The sequence below is a fragment of the Macaca nemestrina genome, chromosome 9, assembly GCF_043159975.1.
Source record: "Macaca nemestrina isolate mMacNem1 chromosome 9, mMacNem.hap1, whole genome shotgun sequence".
In the NCBI taxonomy this organism is placed as follows: domain Eukaryota; kingdom Metazoa; phylum Chordata; class Mammalia; order Primates; family Cercopithecidae; genus Macaca; species Macaca nemestrina.
Window position 1 is genome coordinate 89,820,999 of NC_092133.1, and position 24,681 is coordinate 89,845,679.

Here is a 24,681-nt window from a genome sequence, read left to right on the forward strand (position 1 = left end):
AAAATATATATCCACATAAAGACTTACATGTAAATATTCATAGCATCTTTTCTGTCTGTCTTTCTTTTCTTTCTTTCTTTCCTTCTTTCTTTCTTTCCTTTCTTTCTTTCCTTCCTTCCTTCCTTCCTTCCTTCCTTCCTTCCTTCCTTCCTTCCTTCCTTCCTTCCTTCCTTCCTTCCTTCCTTCCTTCCTTCCTTCCTTCCTTCCTTCCTTCCTTCCTTCCTTCCTTCTTTTTTTTTTTTTCTGATGGAGTCTAGCTCTGTCACTCAGGCTGGAGTGCAATGGTGCGATCTCGGCTCACTGCAACCTCTGTCCCCCAGGTTCAAGCAATTCTCCTGCCTCAGCCTCCTGAGTAGCTGGGATTACAGGCATGCACTATCATGCCTGGCTAATTTTTGTATTTTTTTTGAGACAGGGTATCACCATGTTGGCCAGACTGGTCTTAAACTCCTGATCTCAGGTGATCCACCTACCTCAGCGTCCCAAAGTCCTGGGATTACAGGTGTGACCCACCGCACCTGGCTGTCAATTTTTGAAATAGCCAAAAACTGGAAACAACCAAAATGTCCATCAACTTATGATTGGACAAACAATATCTGCTATGTTCATACAATGGAATATTAACAATAAAAGGAATAAAGTAGTGATACAGGTTACTATATGGATGGACCTCAAAAACATTCTACCAGATAAAAGAAGCCATATATTCTATAATTCCATTTATATGAAATGTCCAGAAAAGGCAAGTCTATAAAAACAGATATTAGATTTATGGTCCCGTGGAGCAGAGGGTAGCAGTGAGGGATGTTTCCAAATGGAAATGAAGTTTGTTGATGGTGTATTGCAAATGTTCTAACATTAGATTGAGATGTTAGTTACTCAGCTGTGCACATTTTCTAAAAATAATTGAATTGTACACTTAAAATAAGTGGGTGTTATTGTATGTGAATTGTGTTATTGTGTGTGAATTATGCCTTGATAAAACTGTTTTTAAAAGTGATAGCAAGGTATGGGAGTTGAGGGTGTTTGCAAGTAGGTGATTGAAAGAGGGACCATATAATAAAAGCTGGTAAGGAAGGATGCACAGTAATGAAAGAGTAGCAGGATCCATGAATTATTTGATGCAGCTGACAATTTATTGGCTTTAGTTCACTAGAGGAAGTGAGATGCAAAGACAGGAGTTGATAATCAGAAAGTGAGATGATTAAAGTTGAGACCATTGTTGGATCGATAATGCAAATGTTATGAATATGATCATGGATGGAGGTGAGTGGCTCTGGTCTTACAGAGAGGAAGTTCATTGGAAGTAAGGAGGAAAAGTGATGAGTCATTTATAAGCACTCCAAGTGGGATGACAGTAGAGCTGGAGTGAGTGATAGTGATACAGGAACTAAAATCTTCAAGGAGCGACCCAGGTGATAGATAACTGCTGCAAAGAGGAATAATGTGTACAATAGCTTTAAGGCAAGAGACTCAACGTTGGAGTTAAGAGAAAGGGAGAGAGTATTGTCTTGAATCAAGCAGAGACAGGGTCACAACAGGCTATAGTCAGGATTATATGAGATGTTTGTATAAGCAAAACCCCAAGAAACTTCCTGAAAGGTTATGGCAATAGTCAAACAAGTTTTTCCAGTACATCTGTAGCTTGTGTTGAATGAGATGTATTGATTACAGTCGCTATTTTGGACTATGGCAAAGCTAGGGAGGTTAGTGGCCTGAAAACATAAAAGGAGTATAATCAGTAAAATCAGGAAAAACCAGGCAGGCTGGCCAGAACTACTGGGAAGAGATAGAAATTAGAAAGCAAGCAGAATTGTGGAGTGATTTGCATTCTTTTATCAAAGGAATGAGGCCGTCTAAGAGTAAGATGGGATTCAGTACTGCAGAAACACAAGTCTTGGTCATGGCTGGATTATACATTCTATTGTCACTAAGTGCCTGACCCTATGGCAGTGACATCATAATGACCCCAAATGCAAGTGAAGTAAACAGAATCAGGGCAGGGCTACAGGTGAGCTGGTGAACTGGACTTGGTGGATGGTGTGGAAGGGACTTTGGGAGAGACTTGTGCCCACGATAAAAGGGAAGATGAAGGTATTCATTTGAGTTTGCATGTGTGGGGCCTTTTTGGCACGGTTGACTCATGTGGGCTCCTTCCTGTGACTTGATGTCAAAATTAGGTAAGAAATCATGTATTTAATCATCTTCGTTGACTTTTCTAGTCTTCTGTGGCATTGATTTTTGAATGGAAGCCCTAGCAATAAGGAACTCGGCGTGGAAAAGGAGGACAGACATGTACTGTCTCAACGCCCTGTTTAAGGAGTAGGATAATCCAGGCCAACTGCTGCTTGGAATTTTCTTCCTGCTCTTTTTATTGCCTTGAAGGGAGTTTTGGGTCTGCTTAGAGAGTCTGGTAGGGTTGAGAGTCAAACTGTGAAGCTGGTAAGAAGAATGAGCTGTAGGCTCGTTAAAACACATTGTGCTGTCCCTCCCTTCTCCCCAATCTCTGCAGTTTCTGGGTCAATAGGTCTGGGACAGGGCCTGAGGATTTGCATTTCCTATAAGTTCCCAGGTGATGCTGATGTCCTTCGGAACCACTTGGTTGGATTTGTATGTATTTCTGCAGAAGAATGTTTTTGATACCGTGGAGGATACTCGCCAAGTGTTATGGGTTCAATTCTGTCCTCCAAAAAGATATGCTGAAGTCCTGACTGCCAGTACCTCATACCATGTCCTGTTTGGACATAGGGTCTTTGCAGATGTAATTAGTTAGGATGACATCATAGTGGCATAGGGTGGGCCTTTAATCCAATGTGACTGGTGTCCATATAAGAGGTGGAGAAATGCAGAAACACAGACACATGGGAGAAGGCCATATGACGGCACAAGTGGAAAGTGAAGTCCTGCAGCTGCAAGCCAAGAAGCACCAAGGGTTGACAGCAAACCATCAGAGCTAGGGACAGGCAAGGAGGGGCTCTCCCTACAGTTTCAGAGGGAGCACAGCCTTGATTTTGTACTTCTAGCCTCCAGAACTGCCAGATAATAAATTTATGTTATTTAAGCCACTTGGTTTGCGGTACCTTATTATAGAATCCTTAGAAAAGTAACACACTAAGGTTACCCTCAGTGAGTCACGCCCTTGTATAACCTCTCCCTTTGTGAGAATAACCCGAGACTTGCCTCTGATGGAATATGGCAGAGGTGATGGGACACCGCTCCTATGGTTGTTATGTTATATGAGACTCTGAAGACACTTAGCCAACTTGAAAGATAAGCAGACTCTTAGCAGACTTAGAAGATAAATTCTCAGCCGGGCGCGGTGGCTCACGCCTGTAATCCCAGCACTTTGGGAGGCCGAGGCGGGCGGATCACAAGGTCAGTAGATCGAGACCACGGTGAAACCCCGTCTCTACTAAAAATATAAAAAATTAGCCGGGCGCGGTTGTGGGCGCCTGTAGTCCCAGCTACTCGGGAGGCTGAGGCAGGAGAATGGCGTGAACCCGGGAGGCGGAGCTTGCAGTGAGCCGAGATCGCGCCATTGCACTCCAGCCTGGGCTGGGCGACAGAGCGAGACTCCGTCTCAAAAAAAAAAAAAAAAAAAAAAAAAAAAAGAAGATAAATTCTCTTCTGTTGGACTTAAAGAGGTAAACTGCCATGTGGTGGCAGAGAAGTTTAAGTGGCCTGAAGGACCTCAGGGCAAACTTCAGCTAATAGTAAGAAACTGGGACCCTTAGTACTACAGCCATCGGGAAATGCATCGCGCCCCCATCTGAATGGGCTAAGGAGGGATCTTCTCTAGTTGAGACTAGATGGACATGGCTTGGCTGGCACCCTGATTTCAGGCTGGTGAGACCCTGAGCAGAGTTCCCAGCTTGGTCCCTCCTGAACTTCAGAACTACGCAAAACTGTGAGATAATACATTTGTGTTGTTCAACCTGCTGAGTTTGCAGTAATATGTTACTAGAATGTAAAGATAGATACATTTATTAATGAAAACAGAAAAACTAAACTGCCAAACAATGTGTATAGAGTGGTCCTTTTTTGTTTAAAAAGAATGAAATAAGAAAATATGTTCAAATTCCATGGTTTGCATAAGTATATATATCAAATAGTATATAGAAATACACACAACCATATACTCTGTGTGTGTGTGTGTGTGTGTGTGTGTAACTTTGGAGTGATGTTATTTGGAGTGATGTAACACTTGGGTTTTTGGAGTAGGGAGATTATTGGCTTTTTTTATAACTTTTTATTTGGAAGTGATAAGGAGCATATTTAGCTTTAATGGGAAAATCAGATAACGTATATTAAAGAGAAAATTACGTACGTTGATCATTTTTGGTTATAAAAATAATGTATGTTTATTGTAGAAAAACACAGACACAAGAAAATAAAAATTTATTATGGCCCTTTTGATCAGAACCACCGTCTTCCAGTAATTCGACAAAATGACAAACACCAAGGGAAAGAGGAGAGGCTCCTGGGAGATGTCCTCTAGGCCTTTTAGGAAGCATGGAGTTGTTCCTTTGGTCACGTATATGTGAATCTATAAGAAAGATGATATTGTAGACATTAAAGGAATGGGCACTTTTCAAAAGGAATGCCCCACAAGTGTTATCATGGCAGAACTGGAAGAGTCTACAGTGTTACCCAGTAGGCCGTCGGCATTGTTGTAAACACACAAGTTAAGGGCAAGATTCTTGCCAAGAGTATTCATGTGGGTATTGAGCACATTAAGTACTCTGAGAGCCGAGCTAGCTTCCTGAAACCTGTGAAGGAAAATGATCAGAAAAAGAAGGAAGCCAAAGAGAAAGGTACCTGGGTTCAACGGAAGCGCCAGTCTGCTCTGCTCAGAGAAGCACACTGTGTGAGAACAAATGGGAAGGAGCTTGAGCTGCTGGAACCTCTTCCCTGTGGATTGATTCATGGCATAATCAGTGTTAAAAAAAAAAAAAAAAGACCTCTGGACTGTAAAAAAAAAAAAAAAAAAGAAAATTATGAGCACCCCTCCCGAAGATAAACACTATATAATCCTTGCTTTTAACAGGTCACCTTTTAAACATTATATTTAATGATATATTTAATTTTTATATACACAAACATAACACAATACGTAAATTACGGAATAGTGGAGTAAGCTGCGTGTTGATATTTATGGACTTTAGCAAAAGCATCGGACCAGTTTGTATTTGGTCTCAGAGCCTCTTTGGGGTTGATGGAAGTCATATTCACAGTGCTGAACAGTCGCTGCCGCTGCTTCTGAATTTTGTCCCACCTTGTGTTTATTTCTCTCCCTTTCTGAATTTTCTGCTTCTATTCGCTACCCTAACCCCTAAGAACTCTCAGGAACAGTGCTCCCTGACTGGTTTAAGCTAAAATTTCCACCCCCATGGAAGAGCAGATCCAGTGGTTCTCTTCTGGATTTTACTTGTCACCACCTTTTATTTCCTGGGAAAATTTGATTATGAGGTTGGATAGTTTGTTTAAAAAATGTCTGCTAATGTTTAATCCACACTTTCAAGCCTAAGGAGCTCTGGAAATAATTTTTTAAATAGAAAAAATTTTAATATAAAACAATTAAAGGGCCAGGCACAGTGGCACACACCTGTAATCCCAGCACTTTGGGAGGTCGAGGTGGGAGGATGGCTTAAGTCCAGGAGTTTGAGACCAGCTTGGGCAGCATAGTGAGACCCTGTCTCTACAAAAAATACAAAAATAGCTGGGTGCGGTGGTGCATGCCTGGGGTCCCAGCTATTTGGAGGGCTGAGGTGAGAGGATCGCTTGAGCCTGGTAGGTTGAGGCTGCAGTGAGCTGTGATCGCATCACTGCACTCCATCCTGGGCGACAGAGTAAGACCCTGTCTCAAAACAACAACCGCCATTAAAGTGTATATAACTTAATCTAGCAATTCTACTTCTGGGAATGTATTTTATGTTTAACTGTTCACAGTTACATGAAAAGATGTGCATAAAGATGTTCCCTGCGGTATCGTTTGTGATAGTAAACACTTATAAGCCAATAAATCAGCAGAGAAACTTGTAAATGAATTATAACCCGTGATACTGTTAAATATATATATTTATTTAGTCTTTGTCCTCATTTCCTGACATACAGCTCATAATTGTCTATTAACAATCTAGGCAGATCTAGACGAAGTAATGTAGAAACTCAGAATATTTTAAGGGAAAAAAGTAAACGTGTAGATCAAGCTTGTCCAACCCATGGCCCACGACCGCATACGGCCCAGACAGCTTTGAATGTGGCCCAACACAAATTCGTAAACTTTCTTAAAACATTATGAGATTTTTTTTTGGCGATTTTTTTTAAAGCTGTTTAACTGTTGTTAATGTTAGTGTATTTTATGTGTGGCCCAAGACAATACCTCTTCCAATGTGGCCCAGGGAAGCCAAAAGACTAGACCCGCCTGATGTAGATCATTATGTGTGGTTTGATCCTGTTAAGGAAATAAACCATATGTGTACCTCCAAGCTCCCTTCCTCACTCTTTTTATAGTGAAATTGCTCTGAGTGTTTCCTCTGCACACATTGAGAACCACATCAGTGTTGTAGTTATTGCTTCAGAAGCCTAACATAGTTTAGAAAACTTAAGAGAAGGATAATCTATTATATCTACCCATATTTCTACTCTTTCTGTTTTTTTGTTTGTTTGTTTGTTTTGTTTGTTTTTTTTTTTTTTTGAGTCAGTCTCACTCTGTTGCCCAGGCTGGAGTACAGTGGCGTGATCTTGGCTCACTGCAACATCTGCCTTCCAAGTTCAAGTGGTTCTCCTGCCTCAGCCTCCTGAGTAGCTGGGATTACAGGCATCCGCCACCATGCCAGGCTGATTTTTTTTTTTTTTTTTTTGAGATAGAGTCTTGCTCTGTTGCTCAAGCTGGAGTACAGTGGCATGATCTCAGTTCACTACAGCCTCTGCCTCCTGGGTTCAAGTGATTCTCCTACCTCAGCCTCCGGAGTAGCTGGGATTACAGGCATGCACCACCACACCTGGCTAATTTTTGTATTTTTAGTAGAGATGGGGTTTCACCATGTTGGCCAGGCTGGTCTCGAACTCCTGACCTCAGGTGATCCACCCAGCTTGGCCTCCCAAAGTGGTGGGATTATAGGTATGAGCCACAGGACCTGGCCTCTTTCTGTTTTTATTTTTTCCTTTCTCATGCTTCAAGTTTCCTTGTTTTAATATTTTTTTCTGCTTGAATAACTTTTTTAGCCATTATTTTAGGGAAGGTCTGCTGTTGAAAAATTCTCTTGGTTTTCTTTCATCTGAAAGAAATGATTGATTTCCCCTTCACGTTCCTTTTCATACTTAAATTAACTTTTAAGTTCAGGGGTACATGTGCAGGTTTGTTATAAAGGTAAACTAGTGTGATGGGGGTTTGTTGTACAGATTATTTCGTCACTCGAATATTAAGCCTAGTACCCATTAGCTATTTTTCCTGATCCTCTCCCTCTTCCCAATCTCCAGTAGGCCCCAGTGTGCATTGTTCCCCTCTATGTGTCCCTGTGTTCTCATCATTTAGCTCCCACTTATAAGTGAGAACATGCAGCATTTGGTTTTCTGTTCCTGCATTAGTTTGCTAAGGATAATGGCCTCCAGCTCCATCCATGTTCCTGCAAAACACATGATCTCATTCTTTTTTATGGCTGCATAGTATTCCATGGTGTATATATACCACATTTTCTTTATCCAGTCTATCATTGATGAACATTTAGGTTGAGTCTATGTCTTTACTATTGTGAGTAGTGCTGCAGTGAACATACGTGTGCATGTGTCTTTATAATGGAATGACTTATATTCCTTTGGATGTATACCTAGTAATGGGATTGCTGGGTTAAGTGGTATTTCTGTTTATGGGTCTTTGAGGAATCACCATACTGTCTTCCATAATGGTTGAAATAATTTACACTCCCAAGAACAGCATAAAAGCATTCCTTTTTTCTCTCTGCACCTTCACCAGCATCTGTTACTTTCTGACTTTTTAATAGCTTTTAGTAATAGCATTCTGAATGGCGTGAGATGGTATCTCATTGTGGTTTTGATTTGCATTTCTCTACTGATCAGTGATGTTGAGTTTTTAAAAAGTGTGATTGTTGGCCCCATGTATGTCATCTTTTTAAAAGTGTCTGTTCATGTCCATTGTCCACTTTTTCTTTTTCTTTTTTTTTTTGAGACAGAGCCTCGCTCTATTGCCCCAGCAGTGCAGTGGCATGAAGTTGGCTCACCACAACCTCTGCTTCCCAGGTTCAAGTAATTCTTCTGCCTCAGCCTCCTGAGTAGCTGGGATTACAGGTGCATGCCACCATGCCCAGCTAATTTTTGTATTTTTAGGAGAGACCGCCAGGCTAGTCTTGAACTCCTGACCTCAAGTGATCTGTCTGCCTCAGCCTCCCAAAATGCTGGGATTGCAGATGTGAGCCACTGTGCCCATCTGTTTGCCCACTTTTTAATGGGTTGTTTGTTTTTCTCTTGTAAATTTGTTTAAGTTCCTTATAGATGCTGGATATTAGACTTTTGTCAGATGCATAGTTTACAAAAATTTTCTCCCATTCTGTAGGCTGTCTATTCATTCTATTGATAGTTTCCTTTGCTGTACAGGAGCTCTGTAGTTTAATTAGATGCCAATTGCCAATTTTTGCTTTTTCTGCAATTGCTTTTGGTGTCTTTATCATGAAATCTTTGCTCATTTCTATGTCCAGAATGGTATTGCCTAGTTTGTCTTCCAGGGTTATTATAGTTTTGGGTTTTATATTTAAGTCTTTAATCCATCTTGAATTAATTTTTGTATATAGTGTAAGGAAGGGGTTCAGATTCAATCTTCTGCATATGGCTAGCCAGTTATCCCAGCACCATTTATTGGATAGAGAATTCTTTCCTCATTGCTTGTTTTCATCAGGGTTGTTGGAGATTAGATAGTTGTAGGTGGGTGGCCTTATTTCTGGCTTCTTTATTCTGTTCTATTGGTCTGTCTGTTTTTGTACCAGTACCATGCTGTTTTTGTTACTGTAGCCCTGTAGTACAGTTTGAAGTTAGGTAGCGTGATGCCTCCAGCTTTGTTATTTTTGCTTAGGATTGCCTTGGCTATTCAGGCTCCTTTTTGGTTCCATATGAATTTTAAAATAGTTTTTTCTAGTTCTGTGAAGAATGTCAATCGTAGTTTAATAGGAATAGCATTGAATCTGTAAATTGCTTTGGGCAATATGGCCATTTTAACGATATTGAGTCTTCCTACTCATGAGCATGGAGTATTTTTCCATTTGTTTGTGTCATCTCTGATTTCTTTGAACAGTGTTTTATAGCTCTTCTTGTAGAGAAAAATCTTTTACCTCCCTGGTTAGCTGTATTCCTAGGTATTTTATTTTATTTTTTGGCAGTTGTGAATGGGACTGCATTCCTGATTTGGCCCTCAGCTTGACTGTTGTTGGTGTAAAGGAATGTTTGCGATTTTTGCATATTGTATCCTGAGACTTTGCTGAAGTTGTTTATCAGCTTAAGGAGCTTTTAGGCTGAGACTATGGAGTTTTCTAGATATAGGTTCATATCATCAGCAAACAGGGAGAGCTTGACTTCCTCTCTTCCTATTTGGATGCCTTTTATTTCTTTCTCTTGCCTGATTGCTCTGGCCAGGACTTTCAATATTACGTTGAATAGAAGTGGTGAGAGACGGCATCCTTGTCTTGTGCCAGTTTTCAAGGGGAATGCTTCCAGCTTTTCCCCATTCAGGCTGTGGGCTTGTCATAGATGGCTCTTATTATTTTGAGGTATGTTCCTTCCATACCTAGGTTATTGAGAATTTTTAACATGAAGGGATGTTGAATTTTATCAAAAGCCTTGTCTGCATCTATTGAGATGATCATGTGGTTTTTGTCTTTAGTTCTGTTGATGTGATGAATCACATTTATTGATTTGCATATATTGGACCAACCAAGCTTGCATCCCAGAGATAAAGCCTATTTTGTTGAGTATTTTTGCATTGATGTTCATCAAGGATGTTGGCTTGATGTTTTCTTTTTTTGTTGTGTCTCTGCCAGGTTTTGGTATCAAGATGATGCTGGCCTCATAGAATGAGTTAGGGAGGAGTTCCTCCTTCCCCTTCGTTCTTGAATGATTATGTTTTCACTGATATAAAATTTTGGGTTGAGAGTTCTTTTCTCTGAAAAATGTGTGTGAATTCCTTCTGGCCTCCATAATTTCTAGTGACATGTCCATTGTTACTCAAATCATTCATTCACTATAGATTATGTTTTGTTTCTCTCTAGCTGCTTTCAAGATTTTTTCATCATGTTTGATTTAACGAGGTTTAATTATGATGTGTCTTGCTGTGTGTTTCTTTGTGTTTATCATGTTTGCTCTGCTTCTTGAATCTGAAAGTTTGTGGCTTTCACCAAATTTGGGTAATTTTCAGCCATTATTTTTTTCAAGTACATTCTCGGCCTTACTTTCTTTTCTCTTCTAAAACAGCAGTGACACCAATGTTATCTCTTTTGTTATTGTTTCCCAGGTCCCTGATAATCTGTTAATTTCTTTTTAGTCTATTTTCTCTCTGTCATTCAGATTGGGTAATTTCTATTATTCTATTTTCAAATGTATTGATTCCTTGCTCCACCATATTCATGCTGCTACTGAGCCATCTAGTGATTTTTACATTTATTTTCCAGTTCTAAAATTTCCATTTGATTCTTTTTTATTCACCACCTGCATGACCTTGTAAAAGTTTTTTTTAACCCCTCTAGACTTTAGTTTTCTGAATTATAGTTAGCACTTATTCAAGTTTGCTGTGAGAGCCAAGGATATAAAGCTTAGCTCAGCATCTAGCAAAGCCTAAGCATTTCAAAAATGTTAGCTGTCATTTAAAAATCATTTTTCTACATACTAATGTCAAATATTTCTGGTTTTCTGGTGTATGATTTTTATTGTATGGAGTCAGTCCCACCTTACAGACACATTGATATTTTACAATGAAAGTCAGTGGGAAGCTAGATTCTCATTTTAACAGAGCAAAATTCTGCACTTCAGTGGAATATGTTTATTCAGTCTTAATGTACCCATACACTAGGAACTTTAGCCTAAAATTTTAACTTAACATTTTGATATTTAATGATTTGTTTTAAATATATTTTATGTGTTATACATATTATACAAATATATGCACATTTATATAGATATATGTATTATATATACCTATATAATATATATACAGATGTATGTATTATATACACATATATAGTTGATTCTCATTATTCACAGTAGTTATGTTCTGTAAAGTCTCTGTGAATATTGATTAGCAAATATGGAACCATTGTTCCTAGGAGAAATACAGGGTTAGGTTCCTACAAGCTTCTAGTCACAACATTTTAATAAGCTGATCAAAATATAACCTTGTTTTATGTATGTTTCTGTTTAAAGAAACCTAATTTAATATATATTGTTGATTCATTTACTTTAAACTCATTGCCAAGAGGAGTATAACTCATCCCTGAGCAAAGCTTATGTAACACATGTGTTTTCTCCCTCCACAAGGTACCTCACAGCTTAGGAAAAACAGAGAGCACTTCAGCACTAAATTTGAAGTCATTTTAAACAGAAAAATCATCAACAAAAAGCACAAACCTATGAAAAACGTAGCACTCAATATATTGTGAAAAGGCCACTTGTTTATAATATAAGAAAGGAAACAAGAAGACAATAATTGTTTGACTTTAGCTGGGAATGTGCATGTTGCATGACTCAAATTTCTCACTGTCCTCTGCATGTCTGTGAGTGACTGACCACAAAAGCACAGTGAGTATTGATTTGGGGGTTACAAATAAAACTTAGCAAGTAGGTATATTTGTAAGTATAGAATCTATGAATAATGAAAATCAGTTGTACAGACACAAACACACACACACACACCCCTACATATATATATTTTCTTAATTATCGAAATTCTAGGTAGATGAAACAGATTTGGGTCTTTACTTGGACGTATAATATGGTGCTGTGATGGGGAAAAATTTTAGACTTGCAAGGCACATTAATTTTACAAACTACACTTTATCAGGATGTATTATGTATTTTATATATTGTTTGATTAGATTTGCTAAAATATTAAGTATTTTTGTGTCTATGTTCATGAGGGATGCTGATGTATAATTTTCTTTTCTTATGACATCTTTGGTTCTAGGGTCAAAGTAATACTGATTTTATACAATGACTTAGGGCATATTCTCTTTTATTTTCTGAAAAAATGTGTAGGAATACTTTTTTATGTTTTATGTTTTATCAGTAAAGCGATTTTGGCCTGGAGTTTTCTTTGTGTGAAGGTATTTGAATTTCTTTATTAGATATAGGGATACTTGGATTTTCTATTTCTTTTCTTTTTTTTTTGTTTTGGTGGAGACAGGGTCTCACTATGTTGCCCAGGGTGATTTCAAATGCCTGGCATCAAGAAATTCAAGAAATCTTCCTGTCTTGGTCTCTCAAAGTGCTAGGATTACAGGTGTGAGCCACTGCACCCAGTTGATTTTCTGTTTCTTCTTCTGTCATTTTGGCAAGTTGTGTCTTTTAAAGACTTTGTACACTTCATTTTTGTTGTTGAACTTTTCGACATAACACTGTTCATAGTATGCTTTCATTTTTCCTTTAATATCTTTGTAATTTGTTGTGATGTCCTTTCTTTTATTCCTGATATTTGTAGTTTGTGTTTCTTTTTTTTTTTTTTTTGATTAGCCTTGCTATGAGTTTATCAGTTTTATTAACCCTTTCAAAGAGCTTACTTCTGCTTTGCTGATATTCAGTTTCATTGATCTACTCTATTATGAACAATATCTTCTTTCTTCGGTTTTGATTAACTCTTTTTCTAGCTTCTCAAGTAGGTAACAGATCAGTGATTTTATGTTTTTTTCTTTTCGAATCCAGGCATTTTAAAGCTACACAATTCCCCTAAAGAGCTGCTTTAACTGCAGCCCTCATATTTTGACACATATTATCATTCAGTTCAAAATATTTTCCTCAATTTTCTTTGTGATTTATTCTTTGAACTATAAGTGATTTAGAAGTGTACAGTTTAATTTCCAAACAATTGTGAGGATTTTCTAGATATTTTATTATTATTGATTACTAATTTAACGACGTAGTGGCCAAAGAATATACTCTGTATAATTCAAGTGTTTTAAATTTATTGAGACTTGTGGCCCAGCATATGGTCTATTGTGGTGGAGGTTTCATGTGCACTTCAGAGGAATGTGTATGCTGCTTTTGATGCATGTAGTACCCACGAATACCAATGGCATCAAGTTGGTTGATAGTGCTATTCAAAACTTCCATATCCTTACTGTTGTTTTCCCCCCTAACTTTACCAGCTATTGAGAGAAGGGTGTCAACATCTCTAACTATGGGATTTTGGTGGTGTCTATATTTCCTTTGTTCTCTCAATTTTTGCTTTATGTATTTGGGGCTTATGATATCACATTATATATGTATATTTTAATTTTATTTTTATGTATTTATTCTTTTTGAGACAGAGTCTCACTCTGTCACCTAGGCTGGAGTACAGTGGCACAATCTTGGCTCACTGCAGTCTCCGTCTCCCGGATTCAAGTGGTTCTCCTATCTCAGAGTCCCAAGTAGCTGGGATTACAGGCGTCCGCCAGCACTTCTGTCTAATTTTTGTATTTTTAGTAGAGATGGAATTTCACCATGTTGGCTAGGCTGGCCTCGAACTCCTGAACTCAAGTGATCCGCCCACAGCAGCCTCCCAAAGTGCTGGGATTATAGACATAAGCCACCGCACCCTGGCCCATATATTTGGTTTTTATCTCCATTTCCTGACATAACAGCTTCTCTCTTGGAATCTCGTGATAAGAGTGCGTTTTTTATGCTAATAAGATGACTATGGCCAGGGGTCCTAAGGTAGCTTCAGGATGGGGCTGGTCACCATAAAGACCAAAGCAGGATTAGGGGACTGGAACTTTCAGCACCCCCCTACCACAGGGAGGGGAGAGGGGCTAAAGGTTTAGTTGATCACCAGTGGCCAATGATATATTTTCTGACCTCTTTACTCTTTATTATTTACTCATTCCTTTTTGCAGAACTATGCTTTTAAGATTTTATGTATCTATATAGCTCTTTCTTTATATTTATCTATATATACACATATATATTTTTGAGATTCTGAAAGTATAAGTATACATATAGGCATATATTTTTACATTTCTTATAATGCAGTACTGCTGGAGTCCAGCATCTACTTCTTCATTTTATAACTTGGATTAGATATCAGTTAACTATCTATACCATGCCTCTTATTTTGTCAAAGAGAATGTTTATTTTAAACCTTAAGCTTTCTGGTGAATCATAAATCATAATTTCCTGTTTTGATTTAGCCACTGAGGTAATATCAAGTTGCTTCCCCAGATTTTTCTTTTTTTTTTTTTTTTGAGACAGAGTTTTTGTTCTTGTTGCCCAGGCTGGAGTGCAGTGGCACAATCTCAGTTCACTGCAACCTCTGCCTCCCGGGTTCGAGTTGACTCTCCTGCCTCAGCCTCCCAAGTAGCTGGGATTACAGGCATGCGCCACCATGCCCAGCTAATTTTGTATTTTTAATAGAGACAGGGTTTCTCCATGTTGGTCAGGCTGGTCTTGAACTCCCAACGTCAGGTGATCCGCCTACCTTGGCCTCCCAAAGTGCTGGGATTGCAGGCATGAGCCACCACTCCTAGCCTCCGATTTTTCCTATATATAAATTTTACAGTGGCTTATCCTTAAAAAGTACTTAAGTTATTCTGTTATTGCTGCATAACAAATTACCTGAAAATTTAGTGGTATCCAACCATAATGTTTCATTTTTCTCATGATTTTGTTTGTCAGGAATTAGGTGAGGCAGTCTCACTTTGGAGTCTTTCATGCAGTTTTGGCCAGATGTCAGCTGGGGCTGCATTCTACTGGGCCAGAAACCTACAATGACCCTCACACATGGCTGGCAGGCTGTTGGGAGCTCAGCTGAAACTGTTGGCTGGAGCATTTATATGCAGCTTGTCCATTATAGTGATTTCAGGATAACTGGACTTTTTACATGGTGGCTGATTTCACCTGAGAGTGTCTCTCAAGAGAACCAGGCAGAAATTTTTCATACCTTTTAAGGGCTTTTCAGAACTATACTTGGTGTAGTATCACTTCTGTTGTGTTCTATTGTTTGAAGCAGTCACAAGGCTGTCCAGATTCAAGCGGTGGTGACATAGCCTACATATCTTCATGGGATGAGTGTCAAAGAGCTTGTAGGCAATATACTGCTTCATGGTTACTGAAGTATATCTTACATATAATAAAATGCGCAGATCTTAAGCATTGAGTTCAATGAATTTTGGTAATTGTTTAGACCCGTGCATCTACTGCCTGATGTCAGGTAGAGAACATTGTTTTCACTCTGTAAACTTCCCTTGTGTGCCTTTCAGGTCAATCCTCACACATAGTTTTTCCTGTTCTGTGAGGCACGTAAGTGGAATTATACTATTTGTGTATTTGACTTCTTTAACTCAACATAAAACTTTCAGATTCATCCATATTGATGTATCACTTGTATGTTCTTTTTTATTGCTGAGTTGTATTTCACTGTATGCATATACTACAGTTTATCCCTCACCCATTGTTGGACATTTATTTCTAGTGTGTAGCTTTTATAAATGAAGATGATATGAACATTCTTGTATATATCTTCAAATGTTATCATGGTATCTTTGGAATAATACTTTCATATTAAAATCCAGTGTTTCTAAATTATTTCAATGCTCAAAGACCTTTGAAATTTACCTCTCCACATGGTAAGGATTTACTATTACAAGCTTTTTGGGATTAAGGAGGCAATAATTTATAGCAGGGAGTTCCCAACCCTGGGGCCATGGATCAGTACCAGTCTGTGGCCTGTTACGAACTGGGGCACACAGCAGGAGGTGAGTGGTGGGAGAGCAAGTGAAGTTTCATCTGTATTTACAGTCACTGCCCACCACTCACATTACCACCTGAGCTCTGCCTCCTGTCAGATAGTGGCAGCATTAGATTCTCATAAAAGTGTGAACCCCATTGTGAACTGTGCATGCAAGGGATTCTAGGTTGTGCACTCCTTATGAGAATCTAATGCCTTATGATCTGTCGCTGTCTCCCATCACCCCCAGATGGGACTGTCTAGTAGCAGGAAAACAAGCTCAGGACTCCCACTGATTCTACCTTATGGTGAGTACCTTATAATTATTTCATTATATACTATAATGTAATAATAATAAAGTGCACAATAAATGTAATGTGCTTGGATCATCCCAAAACCATCCCACCTTCCCCCTCCATCTGTAGGAAAATTGTCTTTTATGAAACTGGTCCCTGGTACCAAAAAGCTTGGGGACCACTGGTTTATAGGATCCACTAGAAAGTATGGAATGGTGTCTTACCAAGAAAACCAAAATCTCTATCATCCATCATTTATTTCACTTACATAAATGCTCAGCATGAAAAATTATAGAGATGGCTAAGATTTTAAAAAATGGAAATGAAAATTTCCCCTCAGAACCAATTTTTCTTCTGCAGCCTTCTTCAAATCTCATCCCCTGGAGGTCAGAAAAAAGGATGGGTTAGAATTCCAAATTTCTTTGTGTGTGTGCAGGAGGAAGAGGATAGTATTGTTGCAAAGTGGAAGTTCATTATTGACCACAAACTACAAGTCTGGGTTCAGTAATAAGAACACTTACATCCTTTCTAGATAACCCAATCCTAAGATATTACTACTGTTACCAAAGAGGGAGTGAAGGTCTCTGAGAATGTAGGAGTCCCTTTAATAGATGGGGAGAAATGGGTTAAAGATTTTAAAAAATTGCACAGACAGTAGTTGTTTGCTCTTTGGTTATAGGTGAATTATCTCTATCCTAGTTAGGAGTGGAGGACTGAAGTATGTCTAAATGCACAAACTAAAGCTCTGCAGGCTTGGAAAGAAATTTTCTTTTGTAACAAAAGGGTAGGCCCTTTGCTACAGACATGAGTGATTAGTCACAATAGGTTATTAGGGGTATCATCCAGGTAATGAAATGTTCAACAAGAAGATTATAAAGGTTAACTAGATTTGCCCCATGGATTTTGCCCAGTGGTTTTGAAGGCAAAACAAGATTAATTTGAATATGTAGGGAAGAAAAAGAACTTGCGATTGATGAGGGGCTGATTTTTTACATTTAAAAAAGCCTGATGGTTTCAACTACAAATTTAAAATCTGTATTGTGTATACACAGAGCAATCTCTAGTGTGGCACCGGATTAATGGGGGTACCTTGAAAAATCAGGTCAAAATAAAGTGACAGAAATTATAAAACATACATGATAATGATAATAAAGAAGACATTTATTTCTCATACTCTTTTAGGGGAAAGGAGAAAAGTCAGTTTGCCCTACCCGATGATGGTCTTTCTGAAAGATTCTCCATTCATTCCATAGAACTGGATAGGTTGCTTCATCTCAGAGAATTTTGTACTCTTAATTTGTAAAGAGAACTTCTGTTCAAGAGAGTGGTCAAAGGGTGAGCCTCTGTGAGCAGCTTCGCTGGTGCACAGCCAGGCTCCCTCTCTGGGTGAAGCTTTTTCCACACTGGCCACACAGATAGGGTGTCTCTCCTGTGTGGATTTTGCCATGCAGAATACAATTCCCCCTAGTGTGGAAACTCTTCCTGCACTGGGTACAGGCATAGGGCTTCAGGCCCGTGTGGACTCTGATGTGAACAATTAAGCTTCCTTTCTGACTGAAGGCTTTTCCACACTGATCACATCTATAGGGCTTCTCACCACTGTGAACTCTCCTGTGAACAGCAAGGTTACTCTGATTCCTGAAGCTTCTCTGACAAATAGCACACTCGTAGGGTTTCTGTCCAGTGTGGAGTCTCTCGTGGACAGCGAGACTACCTCGTTGACTGAAGCTTTTCCCACACTCCTTGCACTGATAAGGCTTCTCTCCCGTGTGTATCCGCTGATGTGTAACAAGATTGCCTTTGGCCCTGAAGCTTTTTCCACAGTGGGTGCACTCAAAAGGCTTTTGACCAGTGTGGATTCTCTCATGTAACGTTAGACTACCTTTTTGCCGGAAGGATTTTCCACACTCCTGGCACTCATAGACCCTTTGTCTCACTCCAGGTGAATCTTCCTGTAGGGTCTTCGAATCTGGGGATTTTTGTTCCAGCTTCTCTCTTCTGAAAGAATTTTGGATATCCCAGCTTGAGGATCCTGTAGCCTCAGAGTGGTCATACTTGTGGTGGGCTTCAGTCATCACATCTGATAAAATGAGAGGGAAGTCATGTAAGAAGCACCAATATGCTGATTTAGAATAGGGAAAAAGAAACATAATTCTTTGAGTGCTTATGATGTGCCAGGCCTTATTCTGTGCATAGACAATGCAATCCTGAAAACAATACCATGAGATTGATACAGATAATGGGAGCAAAGGGAGACTGTCAAAGGTCACAGAACTAGGTAAGTTAGAGCTGACTCAAATAGGCATTCTCCATAGTACTGTACTGCCTCTAAATTTAATTTAGGCCAACAAATAACCTTGTAAGACAGACATGGTTTTCTCTATTTTATAGGTCAGAAAACCGGCTCAGAAAATTTAGAAAACTATACAGAATCACATAGAGCCCCATACCCAACTTTTGTCTGACTCCAAAACAGGTGTGGATCCAGGCTGTATAAGGCCTAAAACTTCCCCATTTTAGAGGCACCCTTTTAAGAAAATGTATAAAATTAAGTCCAGGGTCTTGGAGAGACCAATGCAAGTAAGCGGTCCTAAAACTTAAGCTGCATTTGCTTCTTCAGAAATCCACCTCTGTCCAGTCTGCTTTTACAATGGAATAAGCACCGTGACCTCAGAAAATATGTGGCACAATCCTGGGTACTTTACATCTGTCATTGCTAATCCCTGCAACCCTACAAGATAGAACTTACTGCCCCATTTTACAGATGAACCTGGAGCTTAAGGAAGTTAAATAACCTGTCTGATACTGCAGATCTAGCCATGGCAATTATAGAATCTGATCCAAGGAATTTTTCCCATTAAAATCCTTGCTATTTTCAGCCTACTAAGCTATGGCAAAACTGAAATCAATTTTGGTTTGGAAGTTATTCTCTATGCAGGTATTGACTTTATTTTTTCCTAATATTGCCCTGCATCTGAGCCTCCTGGTGCACTTTATATATGGGTCCATTCATCACCATTAACAGTTTTCTTGGTGTCACCCCAGGGTAATTTTCTCCTTGTTCTCTTGCCTTATTCAGAGACAATGCTGAGATTTAAGCTGCTCATTGATTCTCAGAGACTACTTCAACGCTACCTCTATATCACGATGGTTCTCTTGCTCTGTTTCTACCATTACTTCTAACTCCAGCTCACAGGCTTTTCTTGTAACCCTAGGAACAGCGAGCTCTACCAAAGCAAGGTCTCCTCTGCTTCCTCAGACTGCTGACCAGTGCTGAGGACAGGGACACTGAATATCTGTGAGCTGAGCACATCCAGACATCAACTGACTCACTCACTGAAGAATGCTACATTCTGGGCATATCTTCCATGACAGTCCAGCAGGGTAGCTGTTGGAAATCCAAACATGTCCACTCCTGCTTACGACCTCAGTCACCACCTCTTCATATGATTCTTCCATGGGCTGTTCCTGAGCACCTGAGGGATAAAAACAAACAAACAGAAACAAACAGGAAAGGGCAGAATAATTGATATGTGAGAAGGAAAAAGTCAACAGTTGTGGAGGCATAAGTGAATGTAAGAAACCTAGATTGCTTGACATAATGTTAGTTACTATAATGTCACTGCAAAATGGGCCCAGAGGTACCAGGACCACACACAAATGAGTCTAGGAGGAAGCAGGATGTGGGAAGGCAGAGAACACATAAACATATATCTCTTCCTGCCAATCCCAAGTTAACAGTCACTCCTGTTTACACTTTGGTCTTGGCATGTGATTGGGATCTTCCATTTTGGTTCCCCACCTAACCACCTACTACTTTCTTCCCTCCAAGCCCCAGAGGAATTCAGAATCTAAAAAAACATTTCAGCCTTCACGATTGGTTGGAACCAAGCAGCTCTCCAGTTCTCTGTAGTTACAAAGACTTACCAAGAGAGTCCATATGTTATCACTGAACAATTCTTAGGAGGCTCCAGACCCAGACTCACCTTTCTCTTGCTCTTGAAGATATAAGAATACCAGTTCTGACCAAGTGTAAACACTTGTCAATTCTTGGAAAAGAAAGACCTACTCTGGACTCCAAAACCAAGCCCGAGGCACTCCAACTAGGTTAAGTAACTTGCCCAAAAACCCACAGAAAATAAGGAATCAAGGTGGAGCAAAGGTTCAAATCCAAGACTTTCTGGATCCAAAGTGTATGCTCTTACATTAAACAGTTGTCTATTTCCTGATCACTAAAGACCTGGTCAGAATGCTTATAAAATTGAACAGAAAGGAAGAGAGTTTGACTAGACTGAATTACTCTTCCAGATCCTAGGAATCCTCTTGTATGTGTTCTAAATTATCTTTTATTATTATTATTTTTTAAAGTTTTCTGAGTCAAGGTTTTGCTCTGTTGCCCAGGCTGGAGTACAGTGGCTCAGTCATAGCTTGCTGTGGCTTTGAACTCCTGGACTCAATGGATCCTCCCACTTCAGCCTCCCAAATAGCTAGGACTACAGGTAAGCACCACCAAGCCTAGCTAATTTTTAAAAATTATTAAAAATTTTTTTTTTGTAGAGATCGGGTCTCATTATCCTGCCCAGGCTGGTCTCCAACTCTTGGCCTGAAGTGATCCTCCTGCCTTGGCCTCCCAAAATGCTGAGATTGTAGGCATGAGCCACTACACCTGGCCCACATGATCTATTTTTTTAAAAAATATTTTTTCTTACTTCAGGATCCTAATTACTGAATTCTTACACTTTTAAGAAACGCAGTGGTTCAATGCATACTCCTTGTTTCCCTCTAATATGTCCTATCAAAATGCTGGCCTTCTGATTTAATGAAATAATAATATGATGCTACCATTATTTGTTTTGTCAACCTAAGCATCTGGTTCTTCTTGACAGCTGCACGTTCTGCTAAATGCTGTGATGACCAAGAGAGGCATTTAAATTTTTATTTGGAGGACTCACTTCCAACTTAGAACACAACCTACAAAGGAATTCCCTACCAGCATGCCAGCACATCATTTGGAAGTTCAAGGTATTCTTGCTCAACAACTGCACACATTAAAAGTCCCTGGAGTACATGACTCCTGCTGCCTGGGGTTGGACTCTGTCGCTGGGGATTCTGGAAATTAGGATAGAATTCACAGCTCTGCCTTTCCACCTGCTGTGACGTCTTCAAGTTACAACTCCGCTGCCTATCAGGGACCTCCGTGATTAGTAAGGGGGAAATTGTCACATTTTTCTCCCTAGATCACAGGTCTGAGGAAGTAGTTTTCCTAAGATTTTGTAAAAGTGGCTTTATAATTAAAAACATTGATTTTCCTATTAGAAAGGCTATTATATCCTTTGGAAAAAGCTTAGTAGTAGTCCGTGAGAGTCTTGGCTTCTTGCCCTGGCTCCCCCAGGGTCTATGACCTTCGGCAAGTTTCCCCACTTACCAAACAGGTTCCTAACACTCTCCTATCAGTAGGACAGTGAGAGGGAAAGAACCAAACAGGAGGGGTATCTGACGAGACCACCAGGCTTAAGACCTAAAATCCAGCGTCCTCTGGAGGGCGGATGAGAGGAGGGGTACACTTGGCGGTCTGGAGAATGTCCTGGGGCGTTTCAGGTGTAGGAGCTTGTGGGTAGCGTGGTTTCCCACACACTGCCTGGCTTCCTATTCTCCCTTGGAGGGGCTGCCTCTCCTCGCATCCCCGAAAGGCCGGCGCCGGCTTCCCGCCCTCGCTGAAGCCCGCACGGAGGCCCGGGGAGCCCACCGCGGCCTCCCCCTCCCACGCCCCGACCCCATGGGCCCTGCTCCTCTCCGCAGACGCTGCCCTCCCGCCTCGGGCCCCGGGCCCCGGGCCCGCCCAGCGTCCTGAACCTCGGCACCCCGCTCTCCGGTCCACGGGACCCTGCTCTGCGGACCGCCGACCTCTCCGCTCGCGGCTGGCCTCCCTTGGGGGCCGGGCCGGCCGGGCCTGCTCATTTCCGTGGCGGCCGCTGTCATAATGCGGCCACACGGAGGGCCCGGGACAGCGGCCTGATAGCGCAGCCCCGCCTTGCCCCGGCGCTTTGACCCGGCCGGGGGCCTCACTCACCGCAGCGGCGCGTGCCCGCAGACAAAGGCCGGCGCCGTGCCCGCAGCAGCACCAGTGCCGGCGCCGGCGGACCGGACTACAACTCCCAGGAGTCTCCGCGCGAGCTCGCCCGCCGGGCCGTGGGTCTCGGCGGCCCCGGCTTCCCAAGAGCACTGTGGGAAATGTAGTTCTCTGGCGCTCCCGGTGCTCGGGCTCCGCAGGTCCCGGGGACGCGGGGACCTCAAGCCGTCGGATTTGGACTGGGAATCCGGAGACCCATAGCGCCGACCTGTCAGTGGACGCGGAGTCGGGTCCGAGCCACGGCCGCTCAGATTAGCAAGATCTGATTGACAGCATCGGGGTAGCAGGCGCTGAGCCAGGGACTCAGGAGTCCAGGGTTCTTGTAGGGCGTCGCGGAAGGAAACGAAGTTTTGGGGAGAAATCCGTTGATAAAGCCTTGGGGGCTTCCAGGTCCTGTGTTGAGCAGCTCGCTGCATGAACAAAGGCGAAGCTCGCTTTCATGGAGCTTCTGTGAAGAGCAACAGGAACACAGTCAGTCCAAGTCTTAGTGAGATACTGGGAGGAGCATGGTTGCTTTTGAACACGTAGGAGATAAAGCCTCTCTAATAATACCTTTTTTTTGTTTTTTTTTTTTCTTCACTCTGTCTCTCAGGCTGGAGTGCAGTGGCAGGATCTCGGCTCACTGCAACCTCCGCCTTCTGGGCTCAAGTGATTCTCCTGCCTCAGCCTCCCAAGTAGCTGGGACTACCATGCCACCATGCCTGGCTAATTTTTTTTGTATTTTTAGTAGAGGCCGGTTTTACCATGTTGGCCAGGCTGTCTGATATGCCTTAAGCCTCCTTCAAACGCACTTTTCCAGGATCGGGGCCTCATCCTGGAGCTCTTCTGCCTGGCCGGGCGTTTCTCTGGGTCCCTGCCTCTGGAGGGATGTGTCTGCCCATCCTCTTGCGTGAAGGACTCATAAAGAATGCTTCCTTTTGCTATGTTCTTGTCCTCTACCCGAAAGCCACACATTTGTTAAACCAAACAACTTAATTTCACTCAATATGCAAAGGTGTCATGTAAGTAATAAGTTGATTCCTAAATGTTAGCTGTTACTATTGCACATCATTTCTGAATTTCATTCAACATTTATCTGTTGAACCCATTTTAAGTGCTGACACTGGGGACACGAATGTGAGCAAGACACACTGTGCTCCTAGGGAGGGGCTGACAGTCTAGTGGAGAAAACAAAAACCACCTCCCTCACATGGGGGTCAGGGGTGTTGTGCAGCGAAGTCCCAGAGTGTGTGGTGCAAACTGTCCTGAAGCTCCCCACTCCTGAACTGCTCCAGGTGGCTCCTCCCCCCACTCCTCCCAAATCTGAGAGAGAAAGGAGTGGAGGGTGGCACACAGCAAAGGTCAAGGCTCAGAGTCCTAAGGTTGCATCCTCTGCTTCACACAAGGGTACATAAGTTCCGTTGAGGTCAAGACCGGCTGCGGACGCTAGGACAAGTTTCAGATCCTGCTGTGAAGGTACATGACAAAGCATTGATGGGAAAAGGTGGCTGTGAGGGGCAATCATCATCACTTTTATAAATCTGCATAAACTCCCTTAAGGGGTCTCAGGAAAGTGGACACATTGAAGGGCCCAAAGTGGGGGAGAAAGTTGTTAGGATTGGGGTTGATGTGACCCCAGCCTCCATAGACAGACTGCCCAGTTGCAAAATAGGGCACATCCTCACCCACCACCTGCATCTTAAGGCAAATACTCAACAAGAGGGAGGGTGTGGGGTGAGGGTGAAAGGGAAATTGTTGTCGGCAGTATAGATTTGAAAAATTGCCAAAGAACAATTCCCCCACTTTGCAGGCATTTCAAAATATTAGGGGAAGGACAGATAATTCAATAAATGGTGTTATGACAAGGGTGAGACATTGGAGGGGGGGAGTTGAATGTTTACCTAACTCCCATGCCAAGAGAACCTCCAGATGGATTAATGTAAAATGGGAAACACAGAGCCACAAAGGCCCAGAAGAGCACATGGATTAATCTTCTTATAATCTTGGCATAGGGAAGGCTTTCTTTCTTTCTTTCTTTTTCTTTTTTTTTTTTAGAGGAGTCTCGCTCTGTCGCCCAGGCTGGAGTGCAGTGTTGCTATCTCGCCTCACTGCAAGCTCTGCCAGGGAAGGCTTTCTTAACCAATGTAACAAAGGCAGAAACAATAAAGAAGAAGATTAAAATCCAGCACTTCTGTGTGGACAAAGCACCACTAAATGAAGTTAACATATGACAAGCTGGGAAAATATTAGCAACTGTCATACTTAAAGACACCATACAAATCAATAAGAAAAAGACAGTTTACTAGAAATGTGGCAAAGGACAGCAACTCACACACACACAAATGAAAGGAAAATATATT

General features: G+C 41.2%; 2 protein-coding genes and 1 long non-coding RNA gene across 11 annotated transcripts; 1 reads left to right on the plus strand and 2 right to left on the minus strand.

The window, feature by feature from the left end:
• The first annotated feature begins 1,524 nt into the window (after window positions 1–1,524).
• Window positions 1,525–21,281, plus strand: LOC112427534 (uncharacterized). Of its 7 annotated transcripts, none has more exons than XR_011607991.1 (5): window positions 1,988–2,180; window positions 11,536–11,796; window positions 19,428–19,787; window positions 20,614–20,711; window positions 21,099–21,232. It is a non-coding gene; the product is annotated as an uncharacterized lncRNA (long non-coding RNA). The 7 variants fall into 7 exon arrangements; XR_011607994.1 differs by lacking the exons at window positions 1,988–2,180; window positions 11,536–11,796 and adding exons at window positions 18,299–18,490; window positions 18,604–18,688; XR_011607996.1 differs by lacking the exon at window positions 19,428–19,787 and having other exon boundaries at window positions 1,525–2,180; window positions 21,099–21,281.
• Window positions 17,350–19,685, minus strand: LOC139355260 (zinc finger protein 32). 3 transcript variants are annotated; one of them, XM_011749484.2, is made up of 2 exons: window positions 19,550–19,685; window positions 17,350–18,292 (listed from the first exon to the last, which is right to left on the minus strand). In XM_011749484.2, exons 1-2 carry the CDS (start codon window positions 19,617–19,619, stop codon window positions 17,541–17,543), a joined length of 822 nt encoding a protein of 273 aa, XP_011747786.1. In that variant the 5' UTR covers window positions 19,620–19,685; the 3' UTR covers window positions 17,350–17,540. The 3 variants fall into 3 exon arrangements, with proteins under 3 accessions (XP_011747786.1, XP_024650107.1, XP_024650108.1); XM_024794339.2 differs by having other exon boundaries at window positions 19,546–19,685; XM_024794340.2 differs by lacking the exon at window positions 19,550–19,685 and adding an exon at window positions 19,444–19,538.
• LOC105486598 (uncharacterized) lies at window positions 19,550–22,843 on the minus strand. Its single transcript, XM_071070071.1, has 2 exons — window positions 22,283–22,843; window positions 19,550–19,688 (listed from the first exon to the last, which is right to left on the minus strand). The coding sequence occupies exons 1-2, from the start codon at window positions 22,756–22,758 to the stop codon at window positions 19,655–19,657; spliced, it is 510 nt and encodes a 169-aa protein (XP_070926172.1). The 5' UTR covers window positions 22,759–22,843; the 3' UTR covers window positions 19,550–19,654.
• Between the last annotated feature and the right edge of the window lie 1,838 nt (window positions 22,844–24,681).